General features: G+C 41.5%; 1 protein-coding gene across 1 annotated transcript in view; it reads right to left on the bottom strand.

The window, feature by feature from the left end:
• Positions 1–10,084: 10,084 nt before the first annotated feature.
• WDR76 (WD repeat domain 76) overlaps positions 10,085–16,506 on the bottom strand; it is a 44,570-nt gene continuing 38,148 nt past the window's right edge. The window contains 2 exon segments of the mRNA XM_073618249.1: positions 10,085–12,691; positions 15,045–15,098. Of these exon segments, the coding sequence (XP_073474350.1) occupies positions 12,430–12,691; positions 15,045–15,098 (316 nt within the window). The 3' untranslated portion in view covers positions 10,085–12,429.

The following is a 16,506-nucleotide window of genomic DNA, read 5'->3' as shown; positions in this document are numbered from 1 at the left end:
GGAATCGGAGGAGAGAACATGCTATTATTGGGCTTGGAGTTATTGCGTTAACCAAAGTCCAGTCCAGGAACAGGAAGAGGAGGAATCCTTGGATCAAAAATTGGTTGCTTAGTCATGACCAATTATGTCATATGCCATTGCTGTGGGAGCTACAGGAGACTAATGCGGATGCTTTTTGGAAATATCCCCGGATGACGGACCCCTGCTTTCACCAAAGCATGAGGCTTGCCATCACTCCAGAGCAAAGGCTCATAGCCACCTTGCGGTACTTGGCAACGGGGACAAGTCTCCAGGACCTCAAGTTTACCACTGGGATCTCCCCCCAGGCTCCGAGACTCATTATTCCAGAGACCTGCTCAGCCATTATTCAAGTCCTGCAGAAAGACTATATTAGGGTAAGTTTTTACCTTTAAACTATATTAGGGTAAGTTTTTACCTTTAAGATCACATTCTATGTATTACTGTTTGCTAATGTATTGTATTAATTTGTTGATTACATAATTATCAATATTGTAATATGCTGTGAATGTTCTCTTTGTCCTCATGCATGCTGTAAGCTTTTCCTGCTCCTTTTTTGGCCTACATGCATATTTTCCATAACTAAGCTCCCCAGCATGCTATCCTGGGCCCATACACACCTAGCCTAGTAACTTAACAATGTTTTTTGTCAGCCACATTTTGGGGCTTACCCTAAACAACCCCTAAAATGTGTACAAATGTTATTGTTGTCCCCAAATTCAGGCAGGGTGCAAGAGACCATTTTTTGTGGCCCAAACTCATTTGGAACCCTCCCTCCCCCCAAAAAGGCTAAGTCAACAGATACAAATACTCTATCTGCTGACTTTGCAAAACCCATACACACTATCCCTCTTTTGTGTTTAAATTCACCAAACCATGTAGTGCAAGGGCCTGCCTGATTACCTACAAATTGCAACGTAGAAAGTTTTTGTCTCCTATTATATTGATATGTATTTTCAGAATGTCAAAATGTGCTGCAATTTGGACAGTGTGTATCCAGATTTTTAGATTATGACACTTTTGTCTTTAAATACTCATTTAAGTTTTATCCTTATGTTGGCAAAGCATGTTTGTGTAAAATCTGCTTGCAATGTTATGTGGAGAAGTAGTAATTTATTTTTTTAATACATAGTTTCCTTCCAACCCAGAGCAATGGCAGGACGTTACAGCCCAGTTCCACCATCAGCGGGATTTTCTCAACTGTGGTGGTGATATTGATGGCAAGCATGTCCAGATTGTCCCACCACCCAACTCTGGCTTATATTATTTTAATTATAAGGGATTTTGCAGCATAGTCATGCAGCTGTAGTGTCTGCCAACTATGAGTTTTTGTATCTGGATGTTGGGAAGAACGGCCACAAATCTGATGGAGGAGTGATTATGCAGACAGAGTTCTACAAGCGGCTCTGGAATGGCACCTTAAACTTGCCACCTGCTGAGGAGAATGTTGAGGGCCTCAATTTTGTTTTTGTTGCAGATGAGACCTTTACTCTGGGGGAACATCTGATGAAGTCGTTTCCTATGAGGAACCTCACCCCAGAGCAGAGAATATTCAATTACAGGCTCTCTCGTGCCAGAAGGGTGATCGAAAACACCTTTGTCATCCTATCGAGTCGTTTCAGGCTGTTTTTGACTCCAATCAACCTGGCACTCTACAAGATCAACCATGTGGTCCTGTACTGTTGTATTTTACATAATCTTTTAAGGAGGAATGCTACCAGCTACCTTGCCTCACTGCCAAGTGATGTGGACCCTGCAGTGGCAGGCCCAGCTGAAGAGGCTGCCTATTAAAAATGCCCGTGCTGGACTGCCCTCACAAATTGCCAGAGATTTACGGCAGATATACCTTGATTATTTTGTGGGTAAAGGGGAAGTGGCTTGGCAGCAAATTGTAGCTGATTATGCCTAATATAATTTTGAGATCATAAACTTTCATTTGAACTACTGTTGTCTGTATTTCTTATTTGTCTAATATTTTCACAAACGGGCTTTATTTTGGCCACGTGCTACAATAGTACAAATGTACCTTATTTGCTACATGAGGTGACAATATCTTCTTCAGCTAACTATTATGGTGTGCTGTGGGTCTGCTACACACACACACACACAATGTTTTGTTCTTAATGGATCTAATGCATGAAGTTCAAAAACATTATGCCTTTTCAACTCTTATAATTTTTTTGAGGACTAAAAATTGCAGGGAGTTGGCCACATTTAAGAGCACATTGGCACTTTAACTACAACAACTTAACAAATGCACTGGTATTGAGCACTGAAATAATAAACCACACATTGTTTAGTAAAAAACATTTTACTCAAAGCACATTCACATGTGCGTTTTAAGGTTTTAAAACAAACCAACATCTTGGTGTATAACATGTACGTTTTGCATTATTTCTCCTTTTCTGGGGGCTAAACAGGTATGTTCTAAAACATTAGATACACATCCCAAACTCAGGAACTTATAAAGTTCGATTTTGGTAAAGTGAAGGCCAAATGAGACATTAGTATCCCAAGACTGTGTGGATGTTGTCTTCCTCATATGGGGTGATCTCACCCCTCTAAAAGCCAAAATTTGAAGCCACGTACATGTAGAGGCATAACACTTAAATTTCCCTTATGATCCCATGCCCAAAATGTGTGTAGTTACAAACATCTTTTTTTCTAAACCCACAAAACACACAGTGTGTCAACATGTGCTATCTCCCATCACTTCCTCTGAGCTTCTTTAGTTATGAGGAAGGGATTGCACCCCCAAAACGCGTCCATTGATACCCAGTGATGGTAGATAGCACATGTTGACACACTGTGTGTTTTGGGGCTTTCTGCAAACTAGATGTATAGAAATACACACATTTTAGGCATGGGATCATGAGGGAAATAAGAATGTTAAGGCACAAATTGGGGGCACCTTCAAATTTTGGGTTTAATTTTCTTAAAAACACAGAAACATTACAATTCACATTAGTTAGGGCAGTGTATCCCAACGCTCTTCCTCAAGATGCAAACCCAGGTCACGTTTTCTATACTTGACCTTGATACTTGACCTTGACCCAGGTATAGCATTATTGAACATATTTGTATCCAAAAATACGATAATAACTAGACGTTATTGTTAAAATATGTCTGCCTTAAAAAAGTGGTTTCCATATCAATAGACAGTAGTGACCAAAAATGATTTGAACAAAAAAAATGCTGGGGTCAGAATGATAGTCTTTTCTATTTGTCCACATTCAATTTGCAACAGTGAGGAGATCAAAATTGTGTGCGATTGATGACCAAACCCTAAAAAAAATATTTGAATTATGTCCTATTTTCATACACAGGAGAGTGTCGGTCTGGAGGAGCCAGCGGTCAACAGCCAGACGGTTTCCCAGATCCCTCCCCTACGCCCTCCTGCTAAAAGGGCCAAGAAGAGCAGGAATCTGGAGGAGGCCACAGCTGCCTTCCTCAGCCAGGCCACTACTGCCATCCGGACAGACCCAGATGAGGCCAAGGGATTTGCTGTGGTGACGGCCAATAAATTAAGGTAGATGGGCGGTGAGCAAACGAGCAGGTGTGAGCAACTCATCCTGCAGCTTCTCAACAAGGGGGTGAGGGGCCAAATTTCAGAAAACACACACTTGTGTGATTTTGCGGCCCCACATCCACCACCTCCACAGCCACCCCCACCCACCACAGCAGCATGGTGGTCAGTGGCAATACCAGCCACAAGACCCCCACCAACAAGGCCGCTGGACTGGGGATTTTCACCCCTTCATCCAATCAATAATTTCCTTCGTTTTTATTTTGTTTTGGAATAATGATTTTATTTGTTCAATTTTCTATATTTTTGTATGCATAGAATGCACTTTTTGGTTAAGTTATTTGTATTTGGATGACAGATAGCATCTCTAATTTAAATTTGCTTTATTTTTTTGATGCACAATAAAAAATATTGTGGAGAATAATACTTGGCTGTGCTTTTGGGAGTCGGCAGTTACATTTTAAAAAAATACAATGTAAAATTAACAAGGGACACCAACATAGTTGTATCTTTGATCTTAAAAACTACAGGATAATGGTGTTGTGGTAATTTGCCCAAAAAATAAAACAAGCCTAATAATATTATTCTTGATATCACTAGAAAAAAAATGCCTTTGAAAATACGTTCACCAACTCCATCAGTATCACCAGCAAAGCAGCTTCATTATTATCCCATTAAAGAATGTGCGCTGCGTTTCGAGATTTCATAATTTGCCGCGCCACGAATGTTCACTCTCCTTTAAGAACGCTAGTTTACAAGACTGATCGCTTCCGGCTCGTTTCTTGGTTCTGATCATGCGTGTTTGTCCTTTCGACTTTTGTGTGACGGACTTGTGTACACATGCTCAGAAAATCAGACCGCTGTCCGCCGAAAATTTACTAGCCTGCCATCCAGCATTTGTTGGCTGAAAGTTGGACAACAATCGTCATCAGACAATCCTCTGCCAACAACCGGATTGTGTGTACGAGGCTTAAGACTGGGATGCCATTAAAGTGCATGTGGGTATAAAGGCAGGTGTCCCAATACTTTTGGTAATATAGTACACACACACTCACACAATAGACAGATTTAGCAAGTTATTTACAGTGCTTTATGATGGCTGTGGTCACATGACTCATAGTTTCACAATATGCGCTTTACCTTTATATGCTGCATGACACAATGGAGTAAACATTTATACAACAGTAAGACTACCATGCAGCACAGAGAACACACATAACCACCTTTAAAGAGAAAGTAAACACTGGTGGGTTTTACTTCCTCTATTTCCCTGCAAAGGTAAAACATAATGGGCTAGTATGCATCACATACTAGCCCATTATGTGCCACTTACCTGAAACCGAAGCCTGCAATGTCATCGTTGTCCCCACTAGCAGGGAGTATCCATCTTCGCCCCTTTTCCTTCCGGGGCCGCGAACTCCGGCTCTGTGACTGTCGAGTCGCGCGACATCACTCCCGCGTATGCGTGCAGGAGCCGGCAGTCACGGCATGACCCCTATTAGAAGCGGCACGATGTGCCCTTTCTAAAGTGTGCATGCGCCGATGACATTGGGGCATGCACCTTAGTCATCAGTGCCCGGATTTTTCGTAAATATCTCCTATAGGAGAGTTTAGGAGATATTTACAGCACCTACCAGTAAGCCTTAATATAGGCTTGCCTGTAGGTAAAAGTGGTTGTAAAGGGTGTACAAACACTTTAATGTCTACGAGGGGGCTGTGTGATTTATACATCACACAATGTGGCTTTTCCGTTGCAGAGAGAAGATGCCTCTGTCTGCTGGACACTGCAGTATTGCTGCACACTGTGCTTATATTTTACAACTCATTCTTAAAATGCAGGCAAAGATGTAGGGCCTAAAATATCCCAGCGTTCTCTCTGCATAAGCGGCTTTATTAAACAGGGATTTTTTTATTTTAAACTGGTGTTGAGACGTCACCTTGCCTTCTTGGCCTTAGATAGCGCTGCCCTTCACTATCTTGGATGCCTCAGCTCTACCTTGTAGTAATGTAGCCCCTCCTCTTTTTCTAATTGGGGTCTCACCATCACTCCGTTATTTTTTGCCACAACGCAGTTTCCATAGCGAAGCTTTGCCGCCATCCCTCCTTATCTTTCGATAATATGTTATACAGTGGGGCAAAAAAGTATTTAGTCAGCCACCAATTGTGCAAGTTCTCCCACTTAAAAAGATGAGAGAGGCCTGTAATTGTCATCATAGGTATACCTCAACTATGAGAGACAAAATGTGGAAACAAATCCAGATAATCACATTTGTCTGATTTTTGAAAGAATTTATTTGCAAATTATGGTGGAAAATAAGTATTTGGTCTCCTACAAACAAGCGAGATTTCTGGCTCTCACAGACCTGTATCTTCTTCTTTAGGAGGCTCCTCTGTCCTCCACTCATTACCTGTATTAATGGCACCTGTTTGAACTTGTTATCAGTATAAAAGACACCTGTCCACAACCTCAAACAGTCACACTCCAAACTCCACTATGGTGAAGACCAAAGAGCTGTCGAAGGACACCAGAAACAAAATTGTAGACCTGCACCAGGCTGGGAAGGCTGAATCTGCAATAGGCCAGCAGCTTGGTGTGAAGAAATCAACTGTGGGAGCAATAATTAGAAAATGGAAGACCTACAAGACCACTGATAATCTCCCTCGATCTGGGGCTCCACGCAAGATCTCACCTCGTGGGGTCAAAATGATCACAAGAACGGTGAGCGAAAAACCCAGAACCACACGGGGGGACCTAGTGAATGACCTACAGAGAGCTGGGATCAATGTAACAAAGGCTACCATCAGTAACACACTACGCCGCCAGGGACTCAGATCCTGCAGTGCCAGACGTGTCCCCCTGCTTAAGCCGGTACATGTCCGGGCCCGTCTGAGGTTTGCTAGAGAGCATTTGGATGATCCAGAAGAGGATTTGGAGAATGTCATATGGCCAGATGAAACCAAAATAGAACTGTTTGGTAGAAACACAACTCGTCGTGTTTGGAGCAGAGAGAATGCTGAGTTGCAACCAAAGAACATCATACCTACTGTGAAGCATGGGGGTGGCAACATCATGCTTTGGGGCTGTTTCTCTGCAAAGGGAACAGGACGACTGATCCGTGTACATGAAAGAATGAATGGGGCCATGTATCGTGAGATTTTGAGTGCAAACCTTCTCCCATCAGCAAGGGCATTGAAGATGAAACGTGGCTGGGTCTTTCAGCATGACAATGATCCCAAACACACTGCCCAGGCAACGAAGGAGTGACTTCGTAAGAAGCATTTCAAGGTCCTGGACTAGCCAGTCTCCAGATCTCAACCCCATAGGAAACCTTTGGAGGGAGTTGAAAGTCCGTGTTGCCCAGCGACAGCCCCAAAATATTACTGCTCTAGAGGAGATCTGCATGGAGGAATGGGCCAACATACCAGCAACAGTGTGTGACAACCTTGTGAAGACTTACAGAAAACGTTTGACCTCTGTCATTGCCAACAAAGGATGTATAACAAAGTATTGAGATGAACTTTTGATATTGACCAAATACTTATTTTCCACCATAATTTGCAAATAAATTCTTTCAAAAATCAGACAATGTGATTGTCTGGATTTGTTTCCACATTTCATCTCTCATAGTTGAGGTATACCTATGATGACAATTACAGGCCTCTCTCATGCACAATTGGTGGCTGACTAAATACTTTTTTGCATAATATATATATATATATATATTTATTTATTATGACATATACTTATACTTTGATGTTCTTCCCGTCTCCTGTGAGCCTTTCGCCTTGTCACAGCTACTCTGCGAATGTCCTTGAGTGGCCCAGCCAGAGCCCAGACTTGAACCCGATTGAACATCTCCGGAGAGATCTGAAAATGGCTGTGCACCAACGCTCCCCATCCAACCTGATGGAGCTTGAGAGGTCCTGCAAAGAATGGAAGAAACTGCCCAAAAATAGGTGTGCCAAGCTTGTAGCATCATACTCAAAAAGACTTGAGGCTGTAATTGATGCCAAAGGAGCTTCACCAAAGTATTGAGCAAAGGCTGTGATATTATGTACATGGGAGGAGCCTGCCATACTGGTGTACATGGGAGGAGCCTGCCATACTGGTGTACATGGGAGGAGCCTGCCATACTGGTGTACATGGGATTTTTAATAAATTTGCAAAGATTTCAAACTTCTTTCACGTTGTCATGGTGGATTATTTGTAGAATTTTGAGGAAAATAATGAATTTAATCCATTTTGGAAAAAAACTAACATAACAAAATGTGGAGAAAGTGAAGCGCTGTGAACACTTTCCGGATACACTGTACATGTTGTGGGTCAGAGGCTCGATCTCCTGCTCTACATAACCGTTGTGGGTAGACATGTGCACTGCCGAAAAATTTGTTAGTTTTTGTTTCATTTCGTTTTTTGTGTTTTCGTTAGGATCGCAATTCGAAAATCCAAAAAGAAAAGAAAATTTGAAAAAACGAAAAAAAATTCTAAATGACTATTAAATTATAGGTATTGGAATTTCCTTTCAAATTTGTCTGTTAGTGAACGTAACGAATTTATCCAAAGTTACGAACTATCCTAAAAACCGAATGCCGCATCTAAACAAATGGAAAGACCTATTATTATCAATATTAGTAATTATTAACTTTTTTATTATTATTAACACTTGCCAACCAGGCCAATTCTGACATCTCTCCTACATGTAAAAATCATAATTTTTTTGCTAGAAAATTACATTAGAACCCCCAAATATTATATGTTTTTTTTTTAGCAGAGACCCTAGAGAATACAATGGCAGTCATTGCAACTTTTTTTTTTTTTATCTCGCACGGTATTTGCACAGCAATTTTTCAAACGCGTTTTTTTTTGGGGAGAACTGTTTCATGCTTTTAAAAAAAAAAAAAAATATATATCTTACATAATGTGAAATATGAAGTTACGTCAAGTAAATAGATACCCAACATGTCACGCTTCAAAAGTGCACACGCTTGTGGAATGGCGCCAAACTTCGGTACTTAAAAATCTCCATAGGCGACGTTTTAAACAGGTTTACTGGTTACATGTTTTGAGTTACAGAGGAGGTCTAGGGCTAGAATTATTGCTCTCGCTCTAACGTTCGCGGCGACACCTCACGTGTGGTTTGAACACCGGTTTCATATGTGGGCGGGACGCACACGGTGACAGGGGCACTTTAAATTTTTTTTTTTTTTTATTGTTAATTTTACTTTACATTTTTTTATGTTTAAATTTTTTTTTAAGTGTCATACTAAAAAAAAAAAAAAAAATGTGATCACTTTTATTACCAGGAATATAAACATCCCTGGTAATAGGAATATGGCATCTCTTTACAGTGAGATATGGGGGTCAGTAAGACCCCACATCCCACCTCTAGGCTAAAATAAAAAAAAAAAAAAAAAAAAAAAAAAAAATAAAATAATAATAATAATCTTGGCTTTCCAGCCAAGGCGGCACCGTTTGTTTGAATGCAGAGGCTGGGCGTAACGTCATAACATCGCGCCCGGCCTACGAACGATCATAGAGACTCCGGTGACCATCTGATCCGCCGGAAATCTCTATGGTAAACATCTGGGGGGACGGCGGATCCGTTCTCCGACTCACCGATCGCAGCGACCCCTCTCTCCGCCCGTAAGAACGATCAAGCAGCTGACCAGCCGTTATGATCGTTCTTACGGTGTAGGGAATCGCCGGCTGAAAAAAAGACGATATCTGAATGATGTCTGTAGCTGCACCCATCATTCAGATATCCCCTCACAAAGTCAAGGACGTCATATGACGGCCGGCGGTGGGCAAGTGGTTAAGTCGTGATGTTCCATTCGTTTAGAAACGGCAGTCGATATTTTGGATAATTCGTAACTTCGGATAAACGTGTATTCGTTACGTTCACGAACGGCCAGATTTGAAAGGAAATTCCAATACCTTTAAATTTAATAGTTAGTTATTATTTAGAATTTAACATATTTTTCCGAATATTCGTAAACGGGTTTTCGTAAATTCGGAGGCTTCCGAATTGACGAATTTGTTGAAATTCATTAAGCTAAATTTGGAACTAAACGATTTGCACAGTTGTGGGTCAGAGACTGGAGCTCCTGCTCTACATTCATATTGCAGGTTAGTGACGCCAACTGAAAGGGGTCATTACTGCTGCAGCAAGCATTGCAGCCGGGCAATTAGCTTTAGCAGCTCACATCAAGTTATATTTAATCTGAATAGGAGACACTTATCCTCCTAAGTGCTTTAACATTAGCGTTCAACTTTCACTTTCAACACACTGAAATCAATACATCACATGCACTGGCAGACCGAGCGGGTCGTGGGAGCACAGCTCACCCCCTGACTGCAAGGGGAGAAAATTGGCATCATTGAGCCACAGTAACTGTGCCAAGCCGTGTGCGATCCACAGGAGCGGACTGAAGGATCACACTGACCACCAGGCAGGAAGAGGAGACGATGGAAGTGCGCTTACCGACATAACGCATGCGCACTGCTACTTCTAACATTCAGGTGAGGAACAATAAGCACTGTAAAAGTTAACATATATTTATTATATATTTTTTTTATACAAACAATTGTTGCACATGAAAAATACATACAAAAACAAAATATACAAAGTGAATCTAATAAAATAAATTTATTTTGAAAACAGTTAATTAGTCCACAACTGGAATCACACACAGACAATACTATTAAAAATTGACTTTAGATACCCAAGATATATTGATAGCATTATTACAACTACATATTACATAACATGTTAAAAAACCCAATAAAGGACTGTATAACGGTGCAACATTTTGATCATCATCTTGAAACATCACGATAATCAAAACTTTGCACTTTCTGATCAACTCTTTTGCGTGTTTCAGATTTATTGTTCTCCCCCATTCTCCTGAGTAAGCGGGTTTTTACCCACGAAAAGTGTCAAAGAAACAAGACCCCTGATGAAGTCTCATAATTAGCAACTATACATGTGGGGGCGGAGCCAGGTGACGGCAAAGTTGGAGGACCGGAAATATCCCGAGAGATTGTTGCACAATGCGTTTTTATTACCCCGTGAAAAGGGTCAAGGAAACAAGATATCCTGATGAAGTGCACTATGGCATCCTCTATGTGGCTCTGAGTTAATCTTACAAAGACGCGCAGGGGAGCAGCTGAGCCCTTAAAAAGGCACAGTAACCCCTGAATATTAAAATGGGCAAGCGAAGGGCAGTCTACACAAATCCCCAGAGTGGGGGTAGCAGATTTAGGCCTATATTACAGCTAAAAGCTTTATCATCTTGAATCATCATAAATAATTTAAACTTTGCACTATGAGCAACTCTTGTGTGTTGCACATTTATTGTTCTCCCCCATTCTTCCGAGGAAGCGGGTTCTACCCTGCGAAAAGTGTAGAGGAAACAAGAATCCCTGATGAAGTCTCGTGACTAGGGACGATATGCGTGGGGCAAAGTCAGAAGACCGGAAACGTGGCGGGAGTGAGTTGTATGTCCCGAGAGTGTTGTCGCACATTCATTGCGGTTTTATTACCCTGCGAAGTGTCGAGGAAACAAGAAACCCTGATGAAGTCCCGTGACAAGTGACGACACGAGTGGGGCAGAGCCATGCGACGCCGAAGTTGGGAGGACCAGAAATGTGGCGGGAGCAAGTCATATGTCCCGAGAGATTGTTGCACAATGTGGTTTTATTACCCCGCGAAGTGTCAAGCAAACAAGATCCCTGATGAAGTCTCGTGACCAGTAACACACGTAGGGCGGAGCCAGGTGACAGCGAAGTCTGAGGAACGGAAATGTGGTGGAAGCAAGTCGATTATTAGTCATTTAATGCAGGTTTTATTATCCTGCGAAAAGTGTCGAGGAAACAAGATTCCCTGATGAAGCATTGGTTGAACTATAAGGACTTTTTTTATATGTCTTTTTTCAACCGGACTATGTGCCATGTAAGTCTTGTGACGATACGTGCGGGTCGGAGCCAGGTGACGCCAAAGTCGGAGGACCGGAATTGTGGCGGGAGCGAGTTGTATGTCCCGAAAGATTGTTGCACATTCAATGCGGTTTTATTACCCCGGTGTTGAGGAAACCAGGTTCCCCGATGAAGCCTTGTAAATAGTGGCGATACACGCCAAGACAAATTATTGATATTACCGGCAAGGATTGCTGAGATCTAACAAAATTTGTATGGTGGAAGGGTTTGTAAAGAGAGACGTCCAGGGATCCCTAAATAGGAGGGAGTCACACATCCCTTAAAGGGTTTTTTTTTTTTAACATGTTATGTAATATGTAAACTTTTAATGCGATCAATAAATATCTAAAAATTATTTTATGATCCTTTAGGAGATCATTATCTATGACAGTTTATTAGATATTTTATGGTGGTCTTTGGGCACCTATAAAGTCCATTTTCAATAGGATTTTGTGTAGTGCTTTGGAAAATGGGGATGTGGGGCCCCTGCAAATAACCCAATACTCAAGCTTGGTTCACACTGATGTGACTCCAAAGTCGTGCCATTTCCAGTTCCAGACTTTGAACTGCGACATGCTTGCACCTTGATGCTTTCCGACTTTGGTAAATAACAATACAGAGTGCGCCACATTACTGAACTTACAAAACCCTCGGAAGTTACAAAGAAACGACTCCCTTGTGACTTTTGTCATTGCAGTCACAAAGAAGATGCAGAAAAGTAATGCAGGAACTATTTTTTTTTTTTTTGGTCGCAGCAATGAAGAAGGAACCCGTTGAAATGAATGCGTTGTGAACCGGCTCCATTCCACAGCTGGAATAATTCAAGTAACAACAACTGCAGCAGATTTATCATGAACACTCCAGCTTCCATGACTGGGGATTTAAGTCCGACCTCACAGAGCCTCCTGTATCAGGCGCGTTGGTTCCGGAACACGTGTAGCCTCCCGCTGCTGTTCCCACCTACTAAGATGCTCCTGGTGGGATGCATGATGTTGATGGAGCACACAGAGTTCAGGTTTTCATCCCAGAAATAATCTACGAGGTTCCCATCTTCATGATAGACCTCAATCTGCCGAGGCCGACTCATACTGCCCACCATGAAACAGTCCTCCTGCTTCGGGTCCCACAACGCTTGGAAACGGCTCAACCAGCGGCCGGTGAAGTTGTTATGCCTACAATGGAGAAAGAAGATATTACTCCGTGTCCTAAAAGGGGCAGCGATTTTTCAAATGCAAAAAATAAATACTTTGATAAATTTAAAAAACAAAAAGATACATAAATAACACAATTTTTGGTAAAATATGAATGATGATGTTAAGCCAAGTAAATAGATACCAAACATGCTTTAAAATTCCGCACACTCATGGAATGGTGCTAAATACAGTACTTAAAAAAAAATCTCCATAGGCGACGCTTTAGAAATGTTTACAGGTTACCTGATTAGAGTTACAGAGGAGGCCTAGCGCTAAAATTATTGCTCTCGTTCTGACATTCGCAGCGGTACCTCACGTGTGTGCTTTGAACACCGTTTACATATGTGGGTGCGACTTGCGTATGTGTTCACCATTGTGCGCGAGCACGGGGGGGGGGGGGGGGGGGGGGGCAGATAGGGGCACTTTAAAATTTTTTATTTTTTTTTAAATTAAAATTTATTACTTTTTTTTTTCACTGTACCTTTCATTTTTAAAAATGTTTTATTACTTTTCACATTAAGAAATAAGCAGTGACTTTATGGAGAGATGTGGGATCAACACCCCCCCAAAATTTTATATATATATATATATATATATATATATATATATATATATATATATATATATATATATATATATATATATATATATATATATATATATATATATATTTTTCCCCTTTCTATACATGATCCTGCACCCGGCGGCCGCCCTGTAGCAGTAAAACTGCTATAGGGCGGTCGGGAACTGGTTAAAGTGGTACTTCACTCAGCCTCCCAGGGTTTTTTTTATTTATTTTTTTATAAAAACACCAAACACATAACATTGATCTAATGCAAAAAAAAAAAAAAAAAAAAAAAAAAAAAAGAAGCCAGCCTTGTTTACATTGCCGCTTGGACCACTTTTATCAGGTAGAGATTGCCGGTTGGGAAAAAAAAAAAAAACAAACACACACACACACACACACAATACCGAGGTTATGGAACATTGCTGTAGCCATAACCCCGGTATTCCACTCCCAACCGAGGACATCATTTGTCTATGGCACGATCGGGGGAGTTAAAAGTTCTTCTTCCACCGGCGCTCCTGACCCCTTCCTCCTGAACCACTGTTCTGTGTGTTCATTCACACATGGAGCGCAGCTCAGCCCCCACTCTCTCCTCACTGGCTGTGGGGGTGGAACCACCTGGGAGGCGGAGTGAAGTTTTACTGCTACAGGGCGGCCGCCGGGTGCAGGATCATGTATAGAAAGGAAAACATTTATTTATAATATATATATATATATATATATATATATATATATATATATATATATATATATATATCTCTCTATCTATCATCAGCGGATGGCAGTGGACATTGAGCTTCGGACCCGGAAGTGCAGGATCACACGTATAGAGAGATTGAAAATATATATATATATATATACACACACATACATACATACACACAATCTCTCTATACGTGATCCTGCACTTCCGGGTCCGAAGCTCAATGTCCACTGCCATCCGCTGATCCTACAGTACTCAGGCAGAACGGCTATTTGTCGTCAGTAGGGAAGGCATGGATCCTGTGTTCCTGCAAAGCAGAGACACGGGTTCATGCCTCTCGCTAGTGTAAGCACCTCCCACACTGCACAAAATCACTAGGCACACATTTAACCCTTTGATCGTCCCCGCTGTTAACTCCTTTCCCAGCCGACTGTCTGCCGCAATATTGTAGTCCTGCTGTAAGTCACTGATTAGTGCCATTACTAGTAAAAAAAAAAAAACAACAATAGATAAAAATATACCATAGTTTGTAGATTCAATAACTTTTGGGCAAACCAATCAACTTATACTTATTGGGATTTTTTTTTACCAAAAATATGAATACATATTGGCCTAAATTGATGAAGAAATTTTTAAAAATTTTATTGTGTTATAGAGGTAAAAAATATATATATTTAAATGGTTGGTCTTTTTTTGTTAATGGAACAAAAAAAAAAAAAAAACAAACCCCGCAGAGGTGATCAAATACCACCAAAATAAAGCTCTATTTTTTGGTAAACAATCACCTACAATCTATTTGTGTACAGTCTCCCACGACCATGCAATTGTCAGTTAATGTAACGCAGTGCCGTATCGCAAAACATGGCCTGGTCGAGGGGGGGGGGGGGGGGGGGTGTTGATCTTCTGGAGCTGAAGTGGTTAAGCAGCCTATAGCTTTTGCACATTTTACACATAACAGCCAATTGACAGTCTACATCAGCACTTTTGAATAACTGCATCTCCTATAAAAGGTGCATTTACAAGGCTGATCAATGGATCCTGTTTATGCTGGAAGATATTACCTGATTGAAGTGAGAAGTGGAATGGTGGAGCTCGGGCTGCTGCTATCGAACACTCTGCAAAAGAAAATCAATGTCAATGCAAAAAAAAAAAAATAAATAAATTAACCTCTTGCCGCCCACGCTATAGCCGAAAGATGGCTACAGTGCAGGCCCAAATAGATAGATAGATAGATATACTTTATTGTCATTGTATACATACAACAAAAAATTTTTCGGATACCCTTTACAGCAGCAATAAAAATTTTTTCAAGAAAACCACACATACATACTCCCAGCACAAATTGCCGGTAGGGTGTCCTCCCGTTCATGTGATGCCTGCATGTCCCCTGCTGGGCGCACACGGCTCGCTCTGATCAGAGAGTTGATGAGACTTGGCCCCTTACCATGTGATAAGCTGTCAGCCAATGACAGCTGACCACGTGATGTAAACAGAGCCGGTAATAGACTCTTTTTTTCCCCTCACGCTGACAGATTACCGTCTGAAGTAAACGGGACATCGGTCCCGCACACTCCAGACCCACTGCTGCCAAGCAGTGCCCACCAGTGCCACCTATTAATGCCCACCAGTAATCAGGGCCCGTCAGTGCAGCCTTATCAGGGCCCGTCAGTGCAGCCTTATCAGCGCACGTCAGTGAGGGAGAAAAATTACCTGTTTGCTAAATTTTATAACAAAAACTTTGACATATGTTTTTTTTTTTTTTAAATGTTCTGTCTTTTTTTGTTTGTTTAGCAAAAAATAAAAACCCCAGTAGTGATTAAATACCACCAAAAGAAAGCTCCACTTGTGTGAAAAAAATTAAAATGTCATGAGGGTACAGTGTAGCATGACCGCGCAATTGTCATTTAATTGAGTGACATTTTTAACGGAGCAAAATGTCAACTAACCGACCTCACGGATGGAGTCGCAGGTCCGCATAATTTGCCTAACCAGGAAGGCCTACAGGCATATTTCATGAGAAGACAAGAGGGGCAAACTGGCAAGCCGATCATCAAAAGAGGAGGGGAAAAGTAGAGCAGAAAGAAAGGAAAAAAAAAAAAAAAAAAAAAAAAAAAAAAAAAGGGGGGGGGGGATGGGAGTAGTTCCCAAAGAGGGAAGGTGGGAATTAGAGGAAAGGATAGGGAAAGGGGGTCCTGCAGGCTTGGGCGGTATTATCATCCATTACAGAATACCTGGACTAGTTGGATTCAGGGAGGGGAGTCCATACAGCCACCAGGAAGCCCACACTTTCAGAAAATTTGCGTTGGAAGCATGCAAGATACTGGACATTTTTTTTCATTAATCATTATGGTGGTCAGGTTGCTCTTCACTGATGCCAACGTTACAGAAAGTGTCTTCCAGGCTTTACAGTTTTGTTTTTTACGTTTCTGGCCACCCTCCCATCCTCCGTCACTCGCCTAGGTGAATGACATCAGTGCTCTCCAGCACGTCCTGGGATAGGCGACGTTCATATCCCAGGAGGCA

Source organism: Aquarana catesbeiana, linkage group LG03, assembly GCF_042186555.1.
Source record: "Aquarana catesbeiana isolate 2022-GZ linkage group LG03, ASM4218655v1, whole genome shotgun sequence".
NCBI classification, from domain to species: Eukaryota; Metazoa; Chordata; class Amphibia; order Anura; family Ranidae; genus Aquarana; species Aquarana catesbeiana.
The sequence above is the reverse complement of the archived record's forward strand: the minus strand, read 5'-3'. Positions and strand labels throughout refer to the sequence as shown.